The following is a 25,345-nucleotide window of genomic DNA, read 5'->3' on the forward strand; positions in this document are numbered from 1 at the left end:
ACCCAGAGTATCACCAGAACTGATAGATCCCTGTGTGGCATATTCTCTGAAGATGGGGTGATGGAAAACAAAGGAAGCAGACATGTGCTTTCTCTTCTGGATCATACTAACTAATCAGAAGGACACAACAGATGTGAAAAAAGACTGGAATACTTAAAAGGTAAATGCTACAAGGTGAAAATTAGTGTTAGAGAGGGCATGTGTACTGAGTGGAGATCAGAGTGGGTGAGGAAATGGTCAGAGTGGGGTGATGCTAATTAGAGAGGGTGTGGCAGTCAGTGGTCAGAGTGGGGTGACACTAATCAGAGCGGTGGTGGCAGTCATTAGAGGAGAGTGGTAGTAACCAGAGAAGAGTGGTGGTGGTCAGTGTGGAATGACAGTGATTAGTTGGGGACACTGATCAGAGAGATGGTGGCAGTGGGGTAGTACTAATCATAGAGGAAACAGCACTTTCTGAGGCAGGGTAGGGGATCTAGACTTCATCTGCAGAGGCTTGGGGTAGATCGTATTCTTGGTATCTTTCACTAAATATTCTCCTGGCTACTTAGCTTACTGAGCACCACAAAACTAACAGCATACGTTTGCACAGTTTGATAAAGGTGACTCTTTAGGTACAGTAAGTCCTATGATAGGTGAGGGCCTATTTTAACCCCATTTCCATCTTAGCCCAAACTCTTATATACTACACAACCTGAGTCATCATATCTTGCAACCCTAATCCTAAATCCTCTAAAGAAGTAGAATGCAGAAATGTAATTGGTGAGTACACCAGAGGTCTACCTCATTGACCCAGAGGGAATATTTTTACTGCTAAATATTATGGTGCCTTCCAAGAGGAAGTGGGATGTGCAGAGAGTCAGGAGTCAATTGTGGATTTGGGAGCAAGGAACCATCCAGGGAATAGTCTAGACTTAAAAAGGTGTTGGGTGCAAAGTGTTCTGAGTATGAAAACACCACAGGCCAAAGTGAAAATGGGTTGTGAGGTATGTTCTGGGGAAAGGAGCATGCAAAAAGGATGTCCTTGCTTGCACTTCTTTTCTTGTTGATTCCTTAGGAATGTATAGTTCAAATAATAATCAAATAAATGAATAATTATAGGATTGTTCAAAGAAGAGGAGTCAAGGGGGCAAGCTTTCCAAAAACCAGTATGCTGGAATGGAACTGTCCATCCTTGTAGAACTGATCAGGGGTTCTGGGTCATCAATGAGTGGAACTGAAATCTAATGGACCCTCTAGCACCAAGCTGTCCAGCTCCCTCCCCTCAGCATCCCTCCATGAGTCAAGTGGGTGTCAATAAATAGTGGAAGGCCAGCTCAGAAACAGTCTCTGTGCTTTAGAAGCACATAGTCAGATCTTAATTCAAGAATGCTTGTGTTTCTAAAGAAAGGTTACCATATGTTAAGGCTTCTGACACACCCACATATGCACTCCATGTATTCAAGATGGTTTACAAACACATACATATCCCTACCACATACTCACAATATACATCTGTGAATATATATATATATATATATATAATGTATATAAAATATACAGCACATACCTCCACTGACTTACCTCACCCATATTCATGTCACACACACTCAGCACATACTGGTGTGCTGACTAATTATTCCACCTTGTCATGCAAGCATAAAACTGTGAGAAGAAAAGAGCTACTAAGAGTTATCTCCCTTGGCTTGTCCTGAAGAAGGATTGGATTGACCAAGATTAACAGAGGAGTTAAAAATGATAAACAGATTTTTAAATGGGCTTAGAGTCTTAATGAAAACCACAAGGATATATTCCATAAATGGCCATAAATATCAGACCAACAGATGGTACCCTAGGTACTGCAGTCTTGAACCCCACCATATTTGTTTATTAGAATAGTTCAACAAATAATGTAACCCAGTCCAGAAACTTCTGGTCAACAGAGCTTCAGAGGATGTGTACTGAGGGCCAGCAAGCAGGCTTGATTCATTCTTGCCCTGGGGCAGCTGGGTTCTCTTAGTCATGTGAGTTTGCTCACTAAGTCTCAGTGTGTTCTATAATTCTGTATATGCAGTGGATTATTCCCTTAGAGGGTTGTTGTGAGGATTACAATAATATCATAGCTGTCTATAACTTAACAATACTAATGATGTATTGTTATGGCTACTTTTAATTTTCATTATCATTATCATCATCATCTCTCTCTCCCCCTCAGCTTCTGGGGGCAAGGAAGGCCCATGCCTTGTACACATTGCATGGTGTGATTGGCAGGGAGCAAGGAAGAAAGGAGATGGGACAGAAAAAGAACAGGAGAGCAAGGAGTGAGAATGAGGACAGCAGATCCCACAGAGGCCACACACAGTAGCCTCTCCAGTGTGGATGTGTCCTCTAGGCAGAGTGTGCCAGGGGAAGGAGAGGCCATCAAGTAGCCAGATGGTTAGAGCACAGTTTTCTTAAGATCTACCAGTATAGTATAAAGTTCTCATGTCGCAAAATTCACTCACTAAGAGTATATGACTCAAAAGTGTTTAGTGTATTCATGTGAATAAAATAAACAACACCACAATTAATTTAGAGTACTTCCTTCAGAACTTCCCCAAAGGATAGCTCATGTCCATGAGCAGTCACTTCCACTTTCTATGTCTCTAGCTTCTCCATTCCAGGAAACCCATTGGTTGATTTTTCTGTCTGTCTCTTCTATGTACTTCCTATTTGTGGAGCCATCCAACATGTGATGGGCTTCTTCTCACTTAGCACGGTGTTCTTTTAAAATTCCACCCATAGTCTGGTAAATATTAGTAACTTATTACTTAACTAAAATCCAAGAAAGTGCATGGAAAGAGCTTAGTACCCACTTATGAGTGAGTTTCATTATTCAGGCTACCCAACTGTTCACCCCAGAAGCCTCACTGAATCACAGTTGGTCATTAACTGGCCAGCTTAGGGATCCTGCAGCTGGGGTCTTTCATTTTTTACCACAGGGGAAACCAAAGCACTGTGAAATGATTGTGTCTTGTGTGTGGGCTGTTTATAGCCTATGCACACTTTTCACAAAGAAAGAGCAAAATGGGCTGTAATGTGAGACTGCCTGGTGTGGTTTATGATTTAGATTTAATGTTGAGAGACAAATAAAATTCTCTTGGTAGTCTGTCCATATGTCTCTCTCTTAGCTCTTAAAAGTGACAATTCCCAGCTCAATTTTTACAGTGTAAAGTCTGATTCTCCTCTAATGGTTATCTGTCATTGCTTATGCTTAAAGTAATTTTATGTGCTAAAGCTGTAGCTTCAGGATGCAAGAGGCAGAAAGCAACAGCTCTGGACCAAGGTGGTGTGGAGGACACCTCAGCAACTGGTTGGAAAGGACCAGCAATGCCCATCACAGTTGTTCAATAATGGAAGCGGCATGAACTTGTTCCTTAGCAGCTCTCCTGAGAATTACAGGAATGGCAAGATATCTATTCCATCCACATGTGAGAGACACATAAAATAGGAAACATTTACAGGCTGTGTGCAGCCTCATTTTCTACAATGAGGTCTATCAGCACTGCCCATGTGGCCACTAGATGTTAGTCTAGGGCCACAGGTAAAAAGAAACTGAAAAACATGAAAAGTAGAAACAGAGATTGCTCTGACTAATATATATGCCTTAGGCAAACCCAGCTAAAGATGATTGAGAATATGCTTCCTGTATGTGTGAGGCCATCTTTCATTCCTATAACTTTCAATATTGATTTAGCTTGAATTATAGGGAGAGGAGTTGCTGGTAACTAATCCAAGACAGTGCTACTACTCATAGTAGCTTGGAGGCTGTGGCCATGGCAGGATGAGGCAAACTGAGTAGAACTCAGGGAATGGCCTGCAAGCACACAGTTTGATGAATGCCAGTCACTTCCTATCTGGGGTGTCCAATAGCTAGTACCTGCAGCCATCTTAAGGGATTCCATGAGAGTCTCACAACCAAATTAATTTTTAGAAGCAAATTCCTTTCAAAAACATAAAAATAACTAACTATATCAAATGGCCTTTTGGGGAGGGTCTTATTTCATGAAATAAAACAATACAATATCACCGCTCTAAAAAGGTCAGGCATGATTAACAATGCCCCAGGCATCTCATTACATCCAGAGTGTCATTATGTGCTCGCATCCCAGGGAAACACCTATCCCCACTTCTGGACCACGGGAGCAGCAGCAGAGGCCTTTTTCCACTAACTAATGGAAGCCCCTGTCCAGTCTCTAGGCTGCCTGCTCAGAAGGCTGTTGCCAATACCCAGGGGCTCCCTTATGCACCCTGTCTAGAAGAGCACCAGTCAAATTTCTGTTGCTCCAGAGTTCCCTCTTGTCTGGAAATTTAGTCTTGGGTGCATCCTTGGCAAACAAGTAGGTAATCTCATAAGGGAAATAGGAGTCTGGAGAAAGTGGGGGTGCCCAAGGTTTCTCCATTAATCTAGACATGCTCCAATTTGTACTGGGAGCATAAATTTGCATGTTGAATCCCAGAAGCACCAAATTGTACAATATTAGATAAAATAAAATTAAATTTTGTAATCCTCCATGATCATATTAAAACCCAATATTCTCAGCTTGGCACATGGAATAGGTTTGCCCACCTGCCTTCCTACTGAAATTTTTTCTCAAACCCTGATTGAGTCTTCCTGTACAGCTGGCAATGTAAGAGGTTGGGGTCCTGGCCTATTTGATCCCCTATTTGCCTAGAGCCTAAAAGGGGAAGAATACAAGTATATCAAGGTCAGAAGGCCAGAAGACTGTGGTTATCCCAAAGAGCAGACTGAATGGTTTTGAGTTCTGCCTGGTGCCCAGGTAGAAGACAAAGAGGAGGTAGCAAGCAAGTACATTGCCTTTCCACAAGATTAAAGCCCTGCATTTTTCTTAGGCTACTTTATGTTGTTCCTCTTCTAGGAAGGTTGGTAGAGAGAACTCCATGAGCTAAGATGGTCAGCCACTGTGACAGCATAGGACACAGGGACTTGAAGCAAGGCACATGAAGATGGGTGACTTCTAGGTGATGTGAGGTGGAGACCTGGCTACAGCAGAGAGTAGGAGGTAGTTCAGCTTGATGCCCTAAAGAATCTTCTAGGTCTTGGGAAGCAACTTTCACCTCACCAAGCATGAGGGTTGATTTTTTTCCCCGGGTCTTTTGTGATCTTAGGTGTCTCCTGTGGTTCTAGACATGGCATCAGATATGGGATGTGTAGGTTTTGTGTCCTTTGAGGATGTCTATAATAGTGGGAGACATTTCATCAGAGCTAACGTTTCTCCCATTTGCTGTATGCTAGGCACTGTTTCTAAGATTCTCTTTATACCATCCTGTTAGTCCTCAGTGGAACCACTTCTCAATTACTTGGACCTATGAGACTAGGCAACCTGGGGGTGGCAGAGACAGGTCTCACATATACCTAACAAGGCTGACTTGTCCTGCTGCTGTCCTCCTCATCTCCCTATTTCAGGAATGAATCTTGAGAATGAAGCTCATAAGAGCTACAGGCACATCATGTCCTGGGCCCAGGGACAGGTGACCTTTCTAATTCAGCACTTTTATAAATCTTCCATAATGAAGTTAAGGGGGGGAGTATTAATGAATAAATGAAGGTTAAATCATTCCCTGCAGAAAACTGATGCTAACAGTCAGATCCAAGAAGAGAGCTTAAAAATCCTGAAGCTGACTTGCACAAGGGTTTTAAAACTCTCTTCCTCAGATGGGAAGATGGAAGTCTTGCCAATACAGGTAGTAGAGGCCAAGAGAAGACCTAGGTAGATGGCCCGAAGAGTAACAGTTTCTTGGAAAATGTTCTTAAAGCTGATTTGGGACTGATGTAAAACACACACACACACACACACACACACACACACACACACACACACACACACACACTCCTGCAGCCAGGTCTCTCTGGCTCATCTCTGGACTCCTGAGGACCTCTATGTCATGTTTTCTTGTCAGTACATCTGTTACTTCATGTCCTTGACACCACTGACTATCACTACCTTCTATTGTCTGCTCCTTGGTTGCACACATCAGTCCAAGTGGCTCAGAGAAGTAAGGCTATCTCAAGAAGGAAAGAGACAGAGAAGCAGAAATAGCCACAGCAGATCAACTCAGTGTAGAACTGATGTGAGAGTAGATGCAGAAGGCACATGAATGAAAGGGGAGGGGGGTACCTTGTGAAACTTAATAGAGAAATTCCAGGAGGCAGGCTGGGAGGAAGATGAAGAAGGCTGTTGAGTCCTTGAGTAATGCTGGAGCACATGGCTTGCTAGCCTTTGCCCCACTTTGCATCCTGGGCTGTGGGACAGAATCAATGGCTCTGGTTCACCTGTTCTGCACTCATGGGCTTTAGGAGTCTGGTCACGATAGCAGTGATGCTCAGAGGACATAGAACAGCTCACCCACTCTGCAGCCTGGTAAGGAACAGGATTCAGGAAGACAGCACCAGGCTGCTGAGGGTGGGCTGGGCACTGGCAGAGAGACCCAGAGGAAGAGACTCATATTGAGCAGTAAATCAAAGGTCAGGCTGATTCTTCTTGGCACCCCAGGAGATGGAGCAGGAGAGCTCTGCTGATGGCAGGCTCTGACAACTGGCAAATGAGCTTCTATGGTTATCTGTTTTCCTTCCTTAGTCTTGTCTCCTAAGACATAGGCTAGAAATAGTTGCAACTGGCAGATGACTTCAGGATAAAAAATGAGTAACTTGTTAGTCGGGGACTTAGTGGCAGAGGAGAAGCAGCTCAGGAGTGAACCAAGGAAACAGGTAGGCCTGAGTTGCATCCATTCTATAGGCTTAGCTTATGCTGTCTCAAAAATCCTATATGGATCAGCCATTTCATTTCTCCAGCAACCAAAATGGTGACCATTATCACTGTCCCACTTTACAGAAGAGAAAACTGATGCATAGAGGCTAAGCCAGGCCTTAGGGAAAAGCAGAATTGCAGATCCCAGATCTGGATACAGGATGACCTGCCTACAAGGACCTTCCTGCTACCATAGGAAGCCTTCTTGCATAACAGCCTTCTTTCTCTGTTTCTTTGGCTTCCAGCCTACATCAAGCACCTAATAATTAGTGAACATTGTCATCTCCTGGGGAAACAGAAGCAGTCCAGCCAGACAAGGTCCCATTAACCATCAATATCACTGAAAGAAGGAACTACAGGCAAAAGGGAAACATCTTTATCTTCATCCCATAAACTGGCATGGCTAGAAGCCACTCTTATCATACAGTAAGGGACAAGGCTGAACCTGGGCTGTTTCCTAGGTGCCGCCAGCTGATAACAACTGGTGTTCTCCCATCTGGTGGTGAATTCAAACCCCAACCTGTTTACAGAGAGGAGCATGAAGTGGGGACAACTGGCAGGTGTGGGCAAGGAAGGTTACCTGATGCAGAGTGGCAGATGCTCAGGGAATTGAACCACAGAGAACCAAGTAGAGACCTCAGGTTCCTAAACTGGGCTCAGAGAAAGAACAAAGGGCTGGCTAGAAAAATAGAGTCAAGTTTGAGTCTGAAACAGTGAAAGCCAAGCCTTGGAGGAGAAATGAGAATCCACACTACTCCCCTGCAATAGCACAGAAAAAAAGCCTCCTCAGGAGAGATACTGCTGCTCATTCATGCAGGGATAGTCCTCACATTAGTACTCACCAGTATGGACATGCTCACACTCAGGCCAGCTTCCAAGCAGTGTGACCTTTGAAAGAATTCATTTCACAATGGGGAAACTAAGGCTGTAATTATCCTTGACTCAGCCACCCAGATGATTCACAAGGCAGATGCATCATCTTCTGCCATTTCTCTACCTACATTTCCTTGAATTCCTTTACAGACCTGAGTTTGACCCTAAACATTCTCTCTTGGACAGCCCTTGAGAGACTCATTGTGTGTAAGCAATATGCTAGACTCATAGGTATTTGTGAAGACAAGCTCCAATTTTTATGTGAACTTGTACAGCTAGCTACTTGTAGATGAGGGGTGAGGTCTTGAACTCACTAGAGATCAGCTTCCTACCTCCTAACGGCATCATTCATAGGGCCTGGATCAAAGTTCCAGGAGTGTCTCTGAGCCTACATCACTTTGAATGAGAAGCTTGTGTGGATAGATTATGCTGTTCCTGTCCCTGGTTTCTATACAGAGTCCTCTTATGTACAGCTTGCACACCTACTCTGGAGGGGCCGAGGACTGCAGCTCTACTTTCTCTTTTACTCCCTCTTTCTTTGGCTGATGAATGTGCTTCTCTCAACACCTCTGAAACTATCTTCACATCACTGTCCCAGCCATTGGCAGATAGAAGTAAGTTTTTTTGTGACAGGTTCTCTGATGATGCCCTCTCTTATGTTGATCAGAACAAATAAGACTGTTGGTATCTAACTGAAGCCTAATTGGAAATCCAAAGTGGCATTAAATGTTATGGTCTAAGTCAAATACATTCAGTTACCAAAACTAAATATTGAGAGCACGAGTGTCAGTGTCAGGAAGGGCTGAGCAGGAGAAGGCTGAGTTCTGGGCTGTCATCCCACCCCTTCTCCACCATGTGTCTTGGTAAGGCCTTCCTGAGCCATAGGACTCTAGCTGGGACCAGCAGCTGAGTGAATCCTGGCATATCTGTTCCACTCCTGGGTGGTACCTTAGGAGCTGAGTGAGGCTTAGCTGCACTATTTCTTGTATTCTGCACCTGCCTTCCTTGCAAGGGTTTCCTTTGTTGAGTAAGTCAGGTTGAGGACAGGGTTGGAAGGATACACAGGGAGTCATGAGATCATATTGGGGTCTCTGAATGGCATTGGTGGGGATGGGAAGGGCAGCAAGTCCAAAAGGCTTTACTGTTGCCCAGACTTGCACCTCACTCATAGCTCTACCCTTAAGAACCCTAGGAACACCTTGTTTACATCATTAAACATCCAGGGGCTTACATTCCTTATTGGTCTGACATTGGTGATTGTCTTTCAGTTTGCCCTAAGGAGGAGAGAGTATTCTTGGAAGGACACTAGTCTGCTATACACTACACAGGGCAGTGGCACCAACCTCCTTGGACAGGATGCTTTCTTTTCTGTCCAGGGGTATTTCTTCTGCTGCCCCTTGAATGAGTCTGGGCTCTGGAACGGTATTGGCATTCTTTAATTGGGTTTTTAAACAGACTCCCACCTCCTTGAGAGTGCCAGGTTAGGAGGGGCCTGCCTTTCCTAGAGCCTGGGGCACTTGATGGAGAAATTGCAGGATGGGAGCAGGCACAGCAGGGGGCACTGTATTCAGCACAGTGAAGGAGCTTCCACTGAGGAGGCCTGGTGCAGAGGCCCAATGCTGCTGTTTGCCAGCTTTGCTGCTCTGGGCAAATTAGCAAGCCAGACTTAATTTCAGTTTTCTTATCTATAGAAAAGTCTGGGAAAATAATACTCATTAGCTGAGGTCATGTTTGTAAACTAAAAGAAGAAAAACATTGGCATAAATGTTAGATTTCAACACATCTTTAGTAAAGCAGAGCTAAGAGGCCAGGCAGCCAGTAGAGTTTACTCTATAGGTGTGGTTGTAAGTTGAGTCTTGCTCTGCAGGACTTGGCCTGGTGATAGGCATGGGACATAACCATAAAAACATAATTACAATGCTAACATGTATTAAGCAGGCATGCCATGCCAGGTGCTTCTCTGAGTGCTTTTACGACATTAATTCATTGAATTAATTCATTGAACACTCAAGCAGAGTCCACAAGTATGCCCATTTACAGATGAGGTTACTGAAGCAGAGAGGTGAAACAGCTTGCTCAAGGCCTCAGTGCAGTTAGTGGTGGAGCTGGACTTAACCAAGTTCTTGATGATAACTGCTCATAGTAGGTGACTGTCAGCTTCTTTAAAGGTATATTCTTTGTTTTCAAAGCCACTTCTGAGATCTAGGCCCCCTTTTCTGTGAAACAAAGGGCTGCCCTTCTCTAGATAATCTCTAAGGCTCACTAGTTCTGGATCTGTGTGTCAAGACAAAGAGATCTCTTCTGGAGACTCTAAGCCTGAAGGAATTAGTGAGAGCATTTCCTGAAGGGCTCAAGTTGCTTCAATCACTGAGCACCCTGCCCACATTCTCTCTGTAACCTACTTTCATTCCACTCCTTACCGTAGAATTTGATGACCCTCCCTAGGGTAGGTATCCTGTTTTTTATCTCTACACAAAACCGACACTTAATAGCACTGTTGTTATAGTGAAAAGAACAGGAAGAAATCATAAGGAGACTATCTCCAGGGCAGACCTATTTATAAGATATTTGCTGGACCATTCCTTAGAAAGACAGCCTTGTCCAAATCTGCATATGCAAATGACTTACCAGTGGACAAAGCTATGCATTATACATGGTAGACAGTTAATGGTCTACTGAATGAAAGAGGCTGTATATGCAAATGATATGCAAATTTCTCCTAGTTTAATTTGACTCTTGGGAACATCTTCAGTGACTCTCTGGGGCCTAGGTTGTTTTAAATTTTTTAAATTAAAACTTTGTACATACAACCAGTGCTTCCTTTTGCATATGCTGAATGAAGCCATGGTCAGTAGGTAAAGGAATGCTGGGCTGAGCCAGGTTAACTAGCATTAGCCCTGGTTTTCCTTACAATTCAGATTATAGCCAGAGCAAGCGAGTCCTTTCTCTGGGCATCTGGAATTAAGATCCAGTAATTTTCCCTCCTCCTGTCCTTGGAGGATTACTATGGGCAGTCAGGGTGTCAGCCATCAGCAGTTACTAGAAAGAGAAATCAAAGCCCCTGCCAAAGCTCAGAGGACGGTCCCCAGGTCCCTGCCCATTTAGAGCAATGCAGGTTTTTGGCACCAGTCTGTCCAGCCTGAGCATTGTGTTTAATCACTTCTTTCCAAACCAAAGGACTTTAAAATAAGAGGCTGGAATTCTCTCTCTAAAATACAGCAATCCAAGTGTCTGATTAATAGGGTAGGTTAGCAGTTCTTTTCCCTCAGGTGAAAACATTTATTTTTAAAAAATGCTCCAAGAGAATATTAATAGCCAACAATGATCAGGGTCAGCTTCTGGGCTCCTTGATGCTGGTGATGAGGGAAATCAAAACCCGCGGGGAGGAGGACACTGCTGGCTCCTTGTACTGTGCTGCTGGAAGCAGGATTCTGCCCTTTCTTTGGGAAAGACACTGATCTGAGTGAGACTCAGCTCCCAGGCCACATGGGGTTCCATATCCTTAAACAGAAACATGTGTGCACCAAAGGCTTGGATTGAAAGTGACACATTCTAACCCAAAAGTGCAGCAGAAACTCTCTTATCCTCACTTTCCTAATCCTCAAACTCCGTAATTCATCAAGTCCCTCAGGCTCAACTCTCTGGCAACCCCCAACTCTATTTTTACGTTCCCCCTGTAGCTGAGCCAAGGCTCTCAGGCCAGAAAAAGGGGGATGTCTATGATAGACACCATTTGCCTTGTAAAGCCACACTTAGGCATGCTCTGTCTACACTCAGGAAGTCTTCTCTCCTGGACTAAACAAATAACCACAACCAAAATTAACAGTCTGAGGTGTCAGGGTGCAGGGGACAACGAATCTGGAAGTGCAGTTCTTCAGTTTTTGTTTCCCTTACAAGGTACTTGGGTAACTTAGGGGGCTTAGAAATTCAGCCGCTTTGGCTACAGGCTTACTATCCCAAGTGTGAACATAGCTCTTTTGAAAATGGTTATTTTCGGTCCTAGAACCAGCTTTGTAATTATTCAAAGGGACTCCTCCAGACCAGTGAAAACAAAATTGGTTCTCTGGTGAAGCTGGCTGAGTATTGCCATCTCATCAGGTAGGAAACTGCTCTGACCTCCAGGTTCTTTCCACACCCACACAGGGAAAAGAGTATGTGTGTTGGGGGAATATTGGGGGGCAGAGATGGAGACAGGAGAGTTAGTTCTCTGCCCCCATTGGAAGGGGGTGCTTCGTAGTCTGTGGCTGATAACCCCAGGGTGAAGTTCTCATTGCCCTACCACTTGCAAACATCTTAAGACAGGGTGGTGAACCTGTTAATATCCTCCAAGTATGCAGAGTGAGGAATACTTCTCCGTGTCACAGGGGAGAGCTATGCCTGAGAGCTGGGACAATGCTGTCACAGGAAGGTCCATGTTTTGACCAGGAATGTCCCTTTACTGTGACCTGCTCCTGACAGAGTCCATTTCCCAGAGGCACTTTTAGGGCTAAAAACATCGGTGTAGCCCTTTTTTGGGACTCATATAACCTCAGCTAATAAGCAGTTTGATGGAAACCATTAGTGTGTCCTCACACACTTGTGCTGACCCTGGATCTAAGTGCTGGATGCTTGCAATACTAAAAGTACCCATAGAGTATTTCTCATCTGGGACCAGAATAGGCCATCTCTGAAGTCTTGGCCAGCTCTGGTGTTCTGTGGCCCATGGCCCTGGCAGACAGGGAATCATGCAGTTGATCACTCCATAGTCTTGTTTCTTAAATTGTATCTATGGACACACAAAAATCTCTGGGGGTGATGGTCACTAGAGAGGAGACAAGTAAAAGAGATGAGGAGACTTCCAAAGCTAATCCAATTTCTGTCTTATTTGTGGGGGCTTCTCATTCTCAGAGTCAACAGCTAACATGTCAAACATGTTAGAGACTGTGTCAGAAACTGTATTGGGATTGCCATGTTTTAAAGATGCCCAAAGCACATGTATTGATGCCAGCCCAGTCAAAAGTCCAGGCAGTCTTAGTCCCTTGTTTATTTTTAAGTTTCATGTATGTGTGTGGTGGTGGTAGGGGTGTATGCATTTGAGTACAGTGCCCGTGGAGGTCAGAGATGATATCAGATTCCCTGGAGCTGAAGTTATAGGTGGTTGTCAGCTGACCATCAGGAGTGCTGGAAACTGAACTTAGGTCCTATGCAAGAGCAGTACATACTTTTCGCTGAGCCATCTCTCCAGACATCCTACCATCATTCTAGTTACTCTAGCTGTTTATCTCATTCCCCAGACTGTGAAAAGATGTCTGTGTTATCTCCATAAAGTTTGAGGTGGTTTGTAATATAGTAAACAGAACAGTGTGCCAATAACCACTGGTATATATAAGGCCACTTGGACTGGGTCTGAGTGTTCACAGGCAGAAGAGGTTTATTCTGTCTTTGTCACTGAGCTTGGGGCTTGGTTACATACTTGGAGAGGCCCCTGGAGGTTCTCTTCAAAACCAGACGTTCATACATATGGCCTATGGCATGAGGATAATCTAGCTGGAAACCTCTCCCTCCTCTCCACAGATGCTTATATTCTGGCCTCTTGGCCTCACATATAGGCTGCCTCTCAGTGTTCTGAGAGAGGGACTATTTAGTCTACTGGGCACATTGCTGGCTTTTAAAAATAAATAACAGGTTATGAAAATGCAGCCCAGTTTGGCCAGGCCAGAGTCCTCTGGTGGTCCACTGGGATGACGACAGGTTGCAAGCTGTTCTTGGGAGCAGGGGTTTCCCCAGCCATAGTTTATAAGCAAACACTCTGGTCCTCTCTGAAGTACCAGGAAGTTTTATTAAAAATACCATTGACGATGAAAGTCCAGACTGCATGTTGGAGACACACAAGGCACTTTACATCTGTTATCCTCAGAACACAGCTTTATTAGACCTAATACACAGGTAAAACAACTGAGGCTTAGAAGAAAATTACATAATTTTCTAAAGTTACATAAGTGGCTGTGCAATGGTGGTGTCATTCATATACACTAAATCTTAAACTCCATAGGATTTGTCCTCTCTAGGCCTCCAAACGAAGAGTAGAATCCCAGCCCCCAGCCCCCCCACCCACCCTCTCCAAACATGTCACCCATCTCTAGCCCTCTGCTCTTCCCAAGGCTCTCTCCAGCCTGCATGGAGCCATTCTGCACGGTGACTCTCCTTTTCCATTTCACCCTTCGCTGGATCATTTTATGCCTCTATTCCCTCTGCTAATTCAATCTAATTAAAGTATAAAATAGAATAATTGCTTCCATTCCTACACTCTTTTCCCATCTACCCTGAGGACAGAGTGGTATTCCCTTTCTGGGAGTGGCCAGCCTGACAAGCTGGGTTGGAAGCAGGCTGTGCCTCTTCTTTTCATCATCTTACTTGCTGTTTTACTTGGCTCCCAGCCTAAGGTTCCCAGCCTTGCTGACTGACTTCCATTAGACGCTGAGGGTCTGGGAGCAAGTGGTATTCCTGTTCATGACATCTGCTGACTTACTGCTGAAGTTGGGGTAGCTTTCTAGGGAAGAGCTAGCCTTCTCTTGATGGAACACCTGGGCAATTAACAGCAGGACTAGAATTTTGTTTCCAAGTTTCCTCCTGGGACTGGCCAAGCCATAGATCCATTAAGAGTACATTAACATTGACTTGTTAGGCAGTGGCACTAATGACTCAACACTTCTTACTAGTACTATGTCTTAATTACATTTAGTTAATTGACACACACTCATATACACAAGAGAGAGAGAGAGAGAGAGAGAGAGAGAGAGAGAGAAGAGAGAGAGAGAGAGAGAAGAGAGAGAGGAGGAGGAGGAGGAGGAGGAGGAGGAGGAGGAGGAGGAGGGAGAAATATCTGAGTGCGAGATTGGATGGCTCTAGCTTTGCACAGAGATGGAAACCTCTCAAGGTAGAATTGGAAAACTGATTCTACTCTCACATTGTCTCAAGGATATAACAGGTACCACATCTTTGGGAAAGGGTGGGAGAACAGGAAGATAGAGGGAAGACATAAGATTACATTGCCCATATGCAGAGGGTCTAGTTCAGTCCCATGCAGGTTCCACAGTTGTTGGTACCAGGCTTTGCTGACTCCACCAAGGGAGAATTTACCCTTTTGGAGGAAGGGATGAGGGGTGGGTGGGTGGGAAAGCAGGAGGAAGAATGAGAGGGAGATCTGTGGTTGGTACGTAAAATGAATAAAAAATTTTTTAATAAAAAAGATTACATTGCCCATAGTGTATTACAAAGTGAAATTATCAAAAGGATCCTTCCCATCATGTCCTTTGAAATTTGGATATGTCTTGAGTGTGCTCCACAAGCCTGACAAGCTATAAAGTACTGTACGGGCTTTAAGGGGACTGGCAGTGGTATGTAATTAAATCATTGAAGGTGCTGTCCTTGGGAAGAAACTGGTTCTTACAAAAGTGCTGTTAAAGAGCAACCCTAGCTCCTTCCCCAGCTCTCTGGCTTCTGGTCTTATCATGTGATCTCCCCTTCTCAAGCATGTTCATGTCATTGATAATTCCTAAGATGCTGTGACACAGGTAAGTGGCCCCTACAAGGAATTAGACCATGCTGTTTTGACTTTGGCCCACAAACATCTTCACTTTATAAGTTACCTAGTCTTAGATATTTTGTTACAGTAACAGGAAACATATACATTTTTGGCCCATGAACATACTCTCTGATTACCAAATTCCTATTCAGTATAGTGATCATGGATAAGGGAAGATAGTTTTTTCCCCTGAGACAGGGTTTCTCTATGTAGTTTTGGTGCCTGTCCTGGATCTCACTCTGTAGACCAGATTGGCCTTAAACTCATAGAGATCCTCTGCCTCCTGAGTGCTGGGATTAAAGGCGTGCACCACCACCACCTGGTGGGAAGATACTCTTAGGAGCACTTGGCTGCATACATCTTTCCTTTAGAAAGATTTTGCAATCTAATGTCAAGCTTATCTATATTGCTACTGAGTACATTATTTGCAGAAGAACATGAAAATTGATCTATGTATGAGATGTGTTCCAAAACTGAGAAAATAAAATTCAAATTATAATGAAGTTATCTGAAAAAATAATTTAGAAAATTATTAATGTATTCTTCAATAAACACTTTAAGTAGCAGAAGAGACACTTCATGACAATAACCTAATTATGGTCATTTCATCTATTATGACAGTGGCTCTCAACTTTCCTAGTGCCAAGGTCCTTTAATACAGTTCTTCATGCTGTGGTGACCCCCAACCACAAAATTACTTTCATTGCTACTTCATAACTGTAATTTTATACTTTTATGAATTGTAATATAAATATCTGTGTTTTTCTCATGGTCTTAGATGACCCCTGTGAAACGGTTGCGAAAGGGGTCACAACCCACAGGTTGTGAGAACCACTGTATTAGAATATCAGTTCTGTCCTCCCAAAATGACCATAAAAATCATACAGAGTTAAATGAAAAAAGAAACAATCATCCAAAATTCATCAATAATTGATGAAAAGGTATTTTTTATTCATGATGTAGACACATTATAAACTGAGCAAAAAACACCAAAGAAAAATTACCAGAACCCCAGGGTTGTTCCTAGAGACTTCACATCACAAGAACTGTCCAAGACATATAGGAAAAGAATAATATTGAAAACTATAAGAAAAACACAAATTAAAGTATCAAGGAAAACATATACTCTGTTGATTCAGCAATAATAAAAATACATTTATTTCCCACTTTATTTTTATAAGTCCCAAGCCAAGACCTTGCTAAGTCTTGCTAAGATCTGGGAGATGCCAGAATTAGACTGACACCTCTGTCTTGGAAGTTTACCTTCCCAAGTCCCTGAGGAGTTAATAGACCAGCCCCCTAGGAAACTGTTGGTAGAGTCAGGACTAGAGGCTCCAGAACCTGGGCCTCGTGGCTCAGGCCAGGCCAGCTATCTCTCACACGCCATTTTCTTCATCCTAATAACCACACCTCTACATACCTAGTAATAGGATTATAGAGAGTGAGGGCTGGAGGTGACATATGGAGTTACATATGAATATGTATGTGGCCTTTGATGCTGAATAAGAAGAGAGTCTTCATTTGTTATCTCAACTGATCTCACACTTTTCTGCATGAGATACACTAGATTAAGTGACTTGTACAAGGCAACTCAGCTATAAAATTGTGAGATGGGACCCAGGACTTGGGGCTTCAGAGATACCTCATTATTTGATTCACATCCTTTAATTAACAAAGGCATAAGCTAAGGTTGTGGGATAATGTGAAAAGTAATGGCAAACACTGAGTGAGAAAACAGGCTGCCTGACTTTGTTCTTACTGATTGTCCTCCTAGCACACATTAAACTGTGTCCTTTACGAGGCCATGCTGAGTGTCAATACTCTGCTCCATGGCCTCAGACAGATGGGCCTCATGAGCTGCTCCTGGCTCTCAGCCCTGGATTACCCCTGCTGAAGTCACCTGGCTGCTTCTTCTGCATGATTTACAGCTCCCCAGGTGACAGGCTTCTGAGCTCCATCACAAATCCCTCTCAGCCTCCTGACTGCCCCACTCCACTTGGTACTACTGGGAGCTCCTACTAATATCTCACTTGACCAGATTCAGCCCCATGGCATTAAACCCAAAGGCTTCCAGTTTCAGCTCCCCATGGCTGGCTGCTACTCAATCTGTCTGGTTCTGACTATAACAAGAACAGGGCATCTGATGCAAAAGACAGGAGGAATGAAGGAATATTTATAAATGAGATACTTGATGTGGCTAGGGCTGATGCTTTCAGATATGGACCAAGGGCCCATTATATACTTGAAGCCTACCCAACAGCCTCATTTCTGACCCAGCCTCTCTTCTCAGCCACCCGTGCAGTGCGAGAAATAGGATCCAGGACTTGAGCACATCAGGCAAGCTCTCTGCCACTGAACTACACCCCTTTCTGCCTGCATTTTATCACATTATTTTCAAAAAGCATCCCATTTAAGAAAGATATGCTACCTTTTTTCCCCCTCACCGTAAACTCTCATTGGTCATTGCTATTCGTACCTTGGTTTTCATGTGTCAATAGGCTCAGGGAACCCAAGTGTAAGTTCTTGCCCAGATCTGTTTGGTCATTAGGCATACAGAGTATCTGAAAATACTACCAAAGAAAGGTCTCTTCATCCCGTGTGGCCACCCTTTCACCTGGCTCTATCTCTCTGTCCCTCCATCTTGCTGTCTGTAGGTAGTTTTGCAGAAGCATCTGGGTGTTGGCCATATGGCTACAGGGTGTTATATTTTAGACAGGAGGATTTGATGAGTTGTGATTGTTCTTAAAATGTAGTGCTTGGATTTGAATGAGAAACATCTACTTTCTTATTTAAAAATAACTCTTTGGGGTTGGGAGAATGGCTCAATCAGTAAGTGCTTGCTATATGAACATGAGGATCTGAGTTGGACCTCCAGACCCATGTAAACAAAAGAAAGCTACACATATATAACCCCAGTAGTAGGGAGCATAGTAAAGCTAAACCCTAGAACTTACAACCTGTCAGCCTAGTTATTTGTTGAGTTCTAGGCTAGTGAAGGACACTGTCTTAAGAAACAAAGTGGATGGTGCCTGAGGATTGACAAGAGATTGGTCTCTAGCCTCCACACACACATAACACATGCATATACACATATACCTCCATCCAATAAATACAAAGAAGTTTCTGTCTTAAAAAAAAAGAGAATAGGAGAAAAATGCAGAGCACTCATAGAAATGTATCTGATGGTACAGATCTCTGGGGACATGTCTCCCTCATTAGATTGTAATCAATTTAAGGGTAGCAATCAAGCCTCATTTGTTCTGATATTTTCCCAGTACTTTGTTCCCAATAATTATCTGTCCAGTAACCCTTTTCCAAGACCCATTGGCTATTTTATGGGCTAATAGGCCAATGTTTATTTCTAGGACTGCCTTACCCACTCTGGGTTGGCAAAACTTCCCTCAGTTCTAGTAAGTTCTCAACTGGATCTGTTTATGCCTCAATTGCAGGGGCCACACGAATAAAGGTAGAAAAGACAGGTGGGTTCAAGAGGATGTAATTCGCATGCAATTAGCATATGATTTGTGTCATCTATTCTTAAGAAGTAATTTTCAAGTTAGAGCTGCATCACTGCTTTCCTTAATGCCACCATGCACCCATCCCCTTTTCTTCATTCCTGCTCAGTCCCTCATCTGTCATCCCTTGATCCAGATTCTTTATCTCTGAAAAGAGAACACACAGAACTCTGGGAAGGGTGAAACTGACCAAGGACACTGGAGTCTTTGAGGAACATTCAAGAAAGACATAGGAGATACCTAGTGAAGGGGTGGGTTCTCCAGTGTGGTTGTCTTCCCAGTCAGTAAGCATAGCCTTAGCTCTGAGACAACCTCTTTCTTTTTTGTCCTCCTCAGAAAAAGGGTAATACCATGGCTGCTGCTGATCCATGGTTATCTCCTGATCAAGAGGATAAAACGACCAGCCATGCTTTCTTAGAAAATTGGGAATCAATCTCCCCCAAGATCTAGCTATACCACTCCTGGGCATATACCCAAGAAATGCTCAATCATACCACAAGAGTACTTGCTCAGCTATGTTCATATCAGCATTGTTTGTAATAGCCAAAACCTGGAAACAACCTAGATGCCCTTCAACTGAAGAATGGATAAATAAACTGTGGCACATATACACAATGGAATACTACTCAGCAGAGAAAAACAATGACATCATGAGGTTTGCAGGCAAATGGATGGATCTAGAAAAAAATCATCCTGAGTGAGGTAACCCAGACTCAGAAAGACAAATATGGTATGTACTCACTCATAGGAAGATGCTAGATGTGGAACAAGGATGACTGGACTGCTACTCACATCACCAGTGAGGCTACCTGGAAAATGGGACCCCAAGAAAGACATGGAGAAATGGATGGGATCTACATGAACAGCCTGGACATGAGTGGGAGCAATGAAGGGCAAGGGTCGAGGGAAAGAGAGCGGGAGATCCTAGCTGGATCAAGAAAAGAGAGGGAGAATAAGGAATAGGAGACCATGGTAAATGAAGACCACACGAGAAAAGGAAGAAACAAAGAGCTAAAGAGGCCCACAGAAATCCACAAAGATATCCCCACAAAAGACTGCTGGCAATGGTCGAGAGACAGCCGGGACTGACCTACTCTGGTGATGGGATGGGATGGCCAAACACCCTAATAGTTGTGCCACAAACCCCATGCAAGGACTGAGGAATCTGGATGCAGACATCCACGGCTAGGCCGCTGGTGGAGCGCCGGGAGTCTAATTAGTGAGAAAGAGGAGAGTTTATATGAGCGAGAATTGTTGAAACCAAGGTTGGATAAAGCACAGGGACAAATAACCAAATGAATGGAAACACGTGAACTATGAACCAAAGGCTGAGGGGCCCCCAACTGGATCAGGTCCTCTGAATAGGTGAGACAGTTGATTGGCTTGATCTGTTTGGGAGGCATCTAGGCAGTGGTACCAGGTCCTGGGCTTGTTGCATGAGTTAGCTGTTTGAAACCTGGGACTTATCCAGGGACGCTTGGCTCAATCTGGGAGGAGGGGACTGGACCTGCCTGGACTGAGTCTATCAGGTCGATCCCAGTCCTCGGGGGAGACCTTGATCTGGAGGAGGTGGGAATGGGGCGTGGGCTGGGGGGAAGGAGAGGGGGGCAGGAAGGGAGAGAACAAGGGAATCTGTGGCTATTATGTAGAACTGAATAGTATTGTAAAATAAATAAAAAATATGGAAAACAAACAAACAAACAAACAAACAAACAAAAAAAACCGACCAGCCATGGCTAAGCACTTCACCTAGTTTCCTTCCTCTGAGGATCTGGTAAACCCCATCATCCCTTCTTCCTTTTCTTCCCATAGTTCCCTCTTCATACACATGGAGAAAAAAATATGAGCTGAAGAATAATTCCTTCCCTAGGTCTAGGAAGATAGGCTTGCTCAGTTGCTACTTTGCAAAGGATTGAGGCTTCTCTTGTGGGGTTTCCAACCTTTGTAGGTAGTTTCAGCTTTCCAGAACTGACCAGCTCCATCCTGCATCCAATCTCAGATTCAGGACAAGATTTGATTTCCTTCTAGGGCCCCATCTCAGTCCTGTCTTCCAGGAGCCAGCCCAGCCTGAAGGCCTAGATTATTTACACCTCTTTGGCTCCCATGAGCAGCCAACTCTGTGGGCCCAGGAGCAGTAAATCTGCCTCCTAATCACACCATGCTGTGGGGCTCAGTCTAGCTTTTTCTTGCAGGACTTTTTATCACTCACACAGACAGGGGCTGTGGCCTAGAGAGAAGCTTCTAGGAAGAGGCTGGCCTTGCAGCCTCCCTCTACCTCTCTGCAAATGCCACAGGGCTCTGCCTTTCTCAGAAACCCTGCACAGTAAGCTCAGAGTCTCTGTCGTAGGACAGAATAACTTCTGACCACAGCTGATAGGCTATCAGAGGTTTCCTAGAGTTTGGAAAGGAGAGATGTGTATCAGCACTTACCTGTCTCTCAGACATGACATACAGGTAGAGCTGATTGATAGAGAAGGCCATGTCCGGAGGATGGGGCTCCCATCTTTGAACACAGAGACCATCTCATACTGGACCCCGCCATGAGGGGGACCATCAGCTCGAATCTGCAAGAAAAACAAATTCCCCTTAGTACTGACACTCAGCCTTCTCAGTGACCATCTGCTTCTACTTGGAGGGGTGGCTTACAAAAGACACTTGCTACCCCTTCAGGTCATTGCTTTGAAAGAAGTGCTACTTATGTTAAACTCTTAATCCATTCTCAATCAACTCTCAGTGTGCAGGGCCTGAGATTTCCCTCCTACCCTGTTTCCCCCTCTCCTTCTTTCTTCCCCCTCCCTGTCTCCTTTTTTTTTCCTTTCTCTCACATATTTGGGGCCAGGATTACACTGTGTAACCCAGTCTGTGCTCTAACTCACGATCCTTCAGTTTTTCCAATTCTTGGATTACAGGCATGCATCATGCATCACCATGCCCAGTTTTGGTCTGGGATTCCTAATGGTGGTTGAATTATCTTTGAATGCATATGAAAGAGCCTGACTGTCCCTGTGCAGTTGTTCCTGTGTGCATTTACATCTATTTACATTATTTGTGATGTGCCTATGTAAGTGAGTGTGTATATGTATACTTACCATAGATTGGAGAGTCAGTATCTATATACAATACCCTTGTATTAGGCTGACATGGGGGGACAATTATGCAGATCATCAAAAACCTTGTTGTCATCATTGGGAGACTGAAGATTTCAGGCCTTGTAAATCTTTCTGCCCCTAGATGCCAGTTGGCTGTATTTGTAAGTTACATAGGGAGATGAAGTATGCTTTTTTTTTCTTTTGCCCCACCCCAGGACAGTAAACAGAAAGGACCTTAATGTCATCATTTACCTAAGGCTCCTCTGCCCAGGATACATACTTGAGCTTATCTTGTGAATTTTTAAAAAATGTGAATTTCAGAACTGGACCCATGAATCAGAATCTTTGAGAGTATGGTCCATACCTAATGCTCTTATCCTGCCACACTCAGAATTACTTGGAGGGGTTGGGAAGTGTGTGGCTGAGCCAGACCATAGCCTCTGCTTTGGTGGGAGATTCCCAGTAATGCTGAGGCTGTTTGCACAGAAGGTGGAGAAAGACTAATCTGGCTGATCCCTATATGTCCTCAAGGAAAGAATTTCATGTAAGGAGTTGTTGGCAAGGAGTCCTTGGTGTAAATGGGCTCCATCCACAGTTCCATCCCATATCAGCAGCTTGCCATTCACCCCCTACCCATTCTCCTACTCCAGCTTCCCTGTCCCGTTCTACCTACATACCTTCTGACTCAAGTCACCTCCCCTGAGAAGGCCCCTGCCCTCTGATAATTAATTACATCAGCTTGTGCCCTTTTTTTTCTATTAGACATGTATCCTAAGATTATAATCAATTGATTTGTTCACTGTATATGTATTAGCTAACATGTATTGACTTACTATTTGAATTTTTCTTTAATTGCTTCCAATATGTGTAGAGTCATTAACATTGTGAAGGTGGATATGTGTTTTCCACTTTCCCTATATCCCTCTGAGGACCTGCATGAGGCTTAGACACAAATTGTGATAGATACAGGGGAATGCTTGAGAAACACCTTTGAAAGGATATGAACTATGATCCAGCTGACAGATAATTCTGATTCTTTAGTGAGATCCAAAAATATTTACAAGATAGGTAGAATTGCTTTGTTTTCTACACCTTTCCATTCTCTTCTCTTTAACTGTTTCTTTTTTCTACACAAGTAATCCTCATACTCTGAGAGTTTCTAAGGGTGGGACACCATGATGTAGTTATTTCAAGGGTTCACCTTGGACCTGATACTGCAGTAACATGGAAAGATAGTGAGCAGAGGAGAATTCAGATCTGCCTGGCTAGGTGGGGAGGGTCAGCTACAGTATTTACTAGAGAGTTGAAGGAGTGTGATGCCAACTACCATTTCCACCTCTGCACTTCCTGAGAGTGGCATAATGAAGGGGCCTAAGATTGGTTATGGCATGTACCTGTTGGGATGGGCTGGAGGTGAGGGCAAATAGACCATGAGCCTATTGAGGCTGGGTGCCCAATGGCCTGAGGCCTTTTACCTGGATCTCAAGGACAGGAACTGGGTTAGGGTCTATCCTGGGATCCTATGCTTCCACTGCTTTGGCAGGTAACCTGGGAGCTCTGGCTTGAAACTGCAGGGGTTAGCTCAATGAAACTAAGAGTATTCTTTTAGCCATTGCTATTCATGGTCCTTCCTCTGTGGGTTGACTCTTCTTTCCACTACGCTCCACCACCACCCCTTTTCTATCACTTTAGTAGTCTCTCTCCATTAAAGGCAGTTAATTTGACAAATGTTACCAAAGCTCTTCCTTCCAGAGGTGAGATGAGGATGGGCATTTACTTCATATGACTGAGGAAAACACTGAGTTAGTCATGATGTTACAGGGCTGAGATATCCACTTCCTAACCTGGAGATTTAGGCAGAAGGAAGAACTAATCACTAGTCTCTACATGGTATCACCCCCAACAATTAAAAGGAGCCTCTTTACTATTCAAATCAGAATTCTCATTTGGATCAACAGGCTTAAATTTCTAAAAGCTGTCACAAAAAAAAAAATATAGCAGCTTTAAGTTACAGAAGTTGTTGGGCCTGAGGACAGACATGATCATTATATGACTTCCTGTTGACTTGGCTCAATTTTGTCTCCATGACATAGAGTACTCTGACTTTGGCTCTTGTGTGAGTCAGCCAAGTGTCATATCCAAAAGGAAATTTCCCTACCCTCATACCAATTCTTCTCTCAAAGAGAGCTGTCTCCAGTTCCACTCAAGAGCTGCAGAAGCAGTCCCTTCCCTTAGGCCAGGCCTTGAATATCCTGCCTCAGGAAGCTTGTTTGCCCTTGTCAGCTTGAGCAGCCACCTTGCCCACTCATCTGAATTGGCTACGAGCCCCAGAGCAATGTCTGGACACAAAGTCAGAAGAAGAAAGAATAAATACAACATGTCCCCACCTCTGTAGTCCCAGGGACCAAGTAGTACCATGCAAGGCAACAAGGTGCATCACACATGAAGTTATGTTCCATGATGGCTAGTCCCTTACCTTCCCACTGTACTGGAGACCTGGTGAGATGCTTTGAAAATTTCCTTTCTGCCATCATAATTATTTAATGAACCAGAGATACCAGAATCAAGTCTGTATAACTCTCAAATACCAATGCAAAAAACAAACTAGAACAGAAGATTCTGAGCAATCACCTGAACTAAGCTATAGTTCATTCTGTCCAAATCCTAGAAAGAAAAGTATTGGTCAATAAATCAGCACTTTCTTAAATACTCATCTACTCCCTGTTATCAGCCACAAGCTTAGGTAACCCTTCAAGAAACTCAAAGAAGGCCAGAGAGACCAGAAGGAGGGGAAAGGGGGCAGGTCTGCTGGAGGTAGGAGGTTAGCTGGCAGCAAATGCCTTTCCCCCTGGAGGTGGCACATTAAGTGGGCAGAGTGTGGACCTGGGACTCAGGTTATTTCCTTCTGACTTTTGATAAGGCACAGAATACTTTTAGGGGAGTCACCTCTCTGAGACTCAGTGAAAACAAGAATAAGCAATCTGCCCACTCAGTATCTGACACAGAGAATCACATTCTTAACTGCCTTCTGAGGTTCAAGACTTTGGGCCTTGACAGTTCAGGAATGCATACATTTAACACAGAGACTGCTCATTAGCAAGCAGGGGAGCTCTCACCTACAGAGTTGTCCTCCACTGATACCAGGCACAAGATGGCTAATGGCAGGAAACTGCTGGGGTATACCAGGACAAAAGTGGGATTTTAATATTTATTTATATTTTATGTGTATGTGTTTTTTGCCTGCATGTATGTCTGTGTATCCTATTCTTACAGTGTCCAAAGAGGCTAGAAGAGGATGTCAGATCCCCAGGGACTGGAGTTATAGGTGGTTATGACCTGTCATAGGGGTACTAGGAAATGATCCTCTATCCTCTGCAAGGGCAGCCAGTGCTCTTAAATGCTGAACCATCTCTCTAGCTCCAAAAGTGGGATTTTAAAGCCAAGCAATTTGGTCTATTCTGTGGTGTCCCACAAAGTGGCAGCTTTCTTTAGTATTGTATTCCCAGGAACAGGTTTAAA

General features: G+C 43.9%; 1 protein-coding gene across 1 annotated transcript in view; it reads right to left on the reverse strand.

Moving 5' to 3' along the window:
• Window positions 1-25,345, reverse strand: part of Plxna2 (plexin A2) — a 179,252-nt gene that overhangs the window by 83,416 nt on the left and 70,491 nt on the right. The window contains 2 exon segments of the mRNA XM_037211113.1: window positions 21,168-21,223; window positions 21,226-21,301. Coding sequence (XP_037067008.1) covers window positions 21,168-21,223; window positions 21,226-21,301 — 132 coding nt within the window.

Source organism: Peromyscus leucopus, chromosome 15 (genome assembly GCF_004664715.2).
Source record: "Peromyscus leucopus breed LL Stock chromosome 15, UCI_PerLeu_2.1, whole genome shotgun sequence".
NCBI classification, from domain to species: Eukaryota; Metazoa; Chordata; class Mammalia; order Rodentia; family Cricetidae; genus Peromyscus; species Peromyscus leucopus.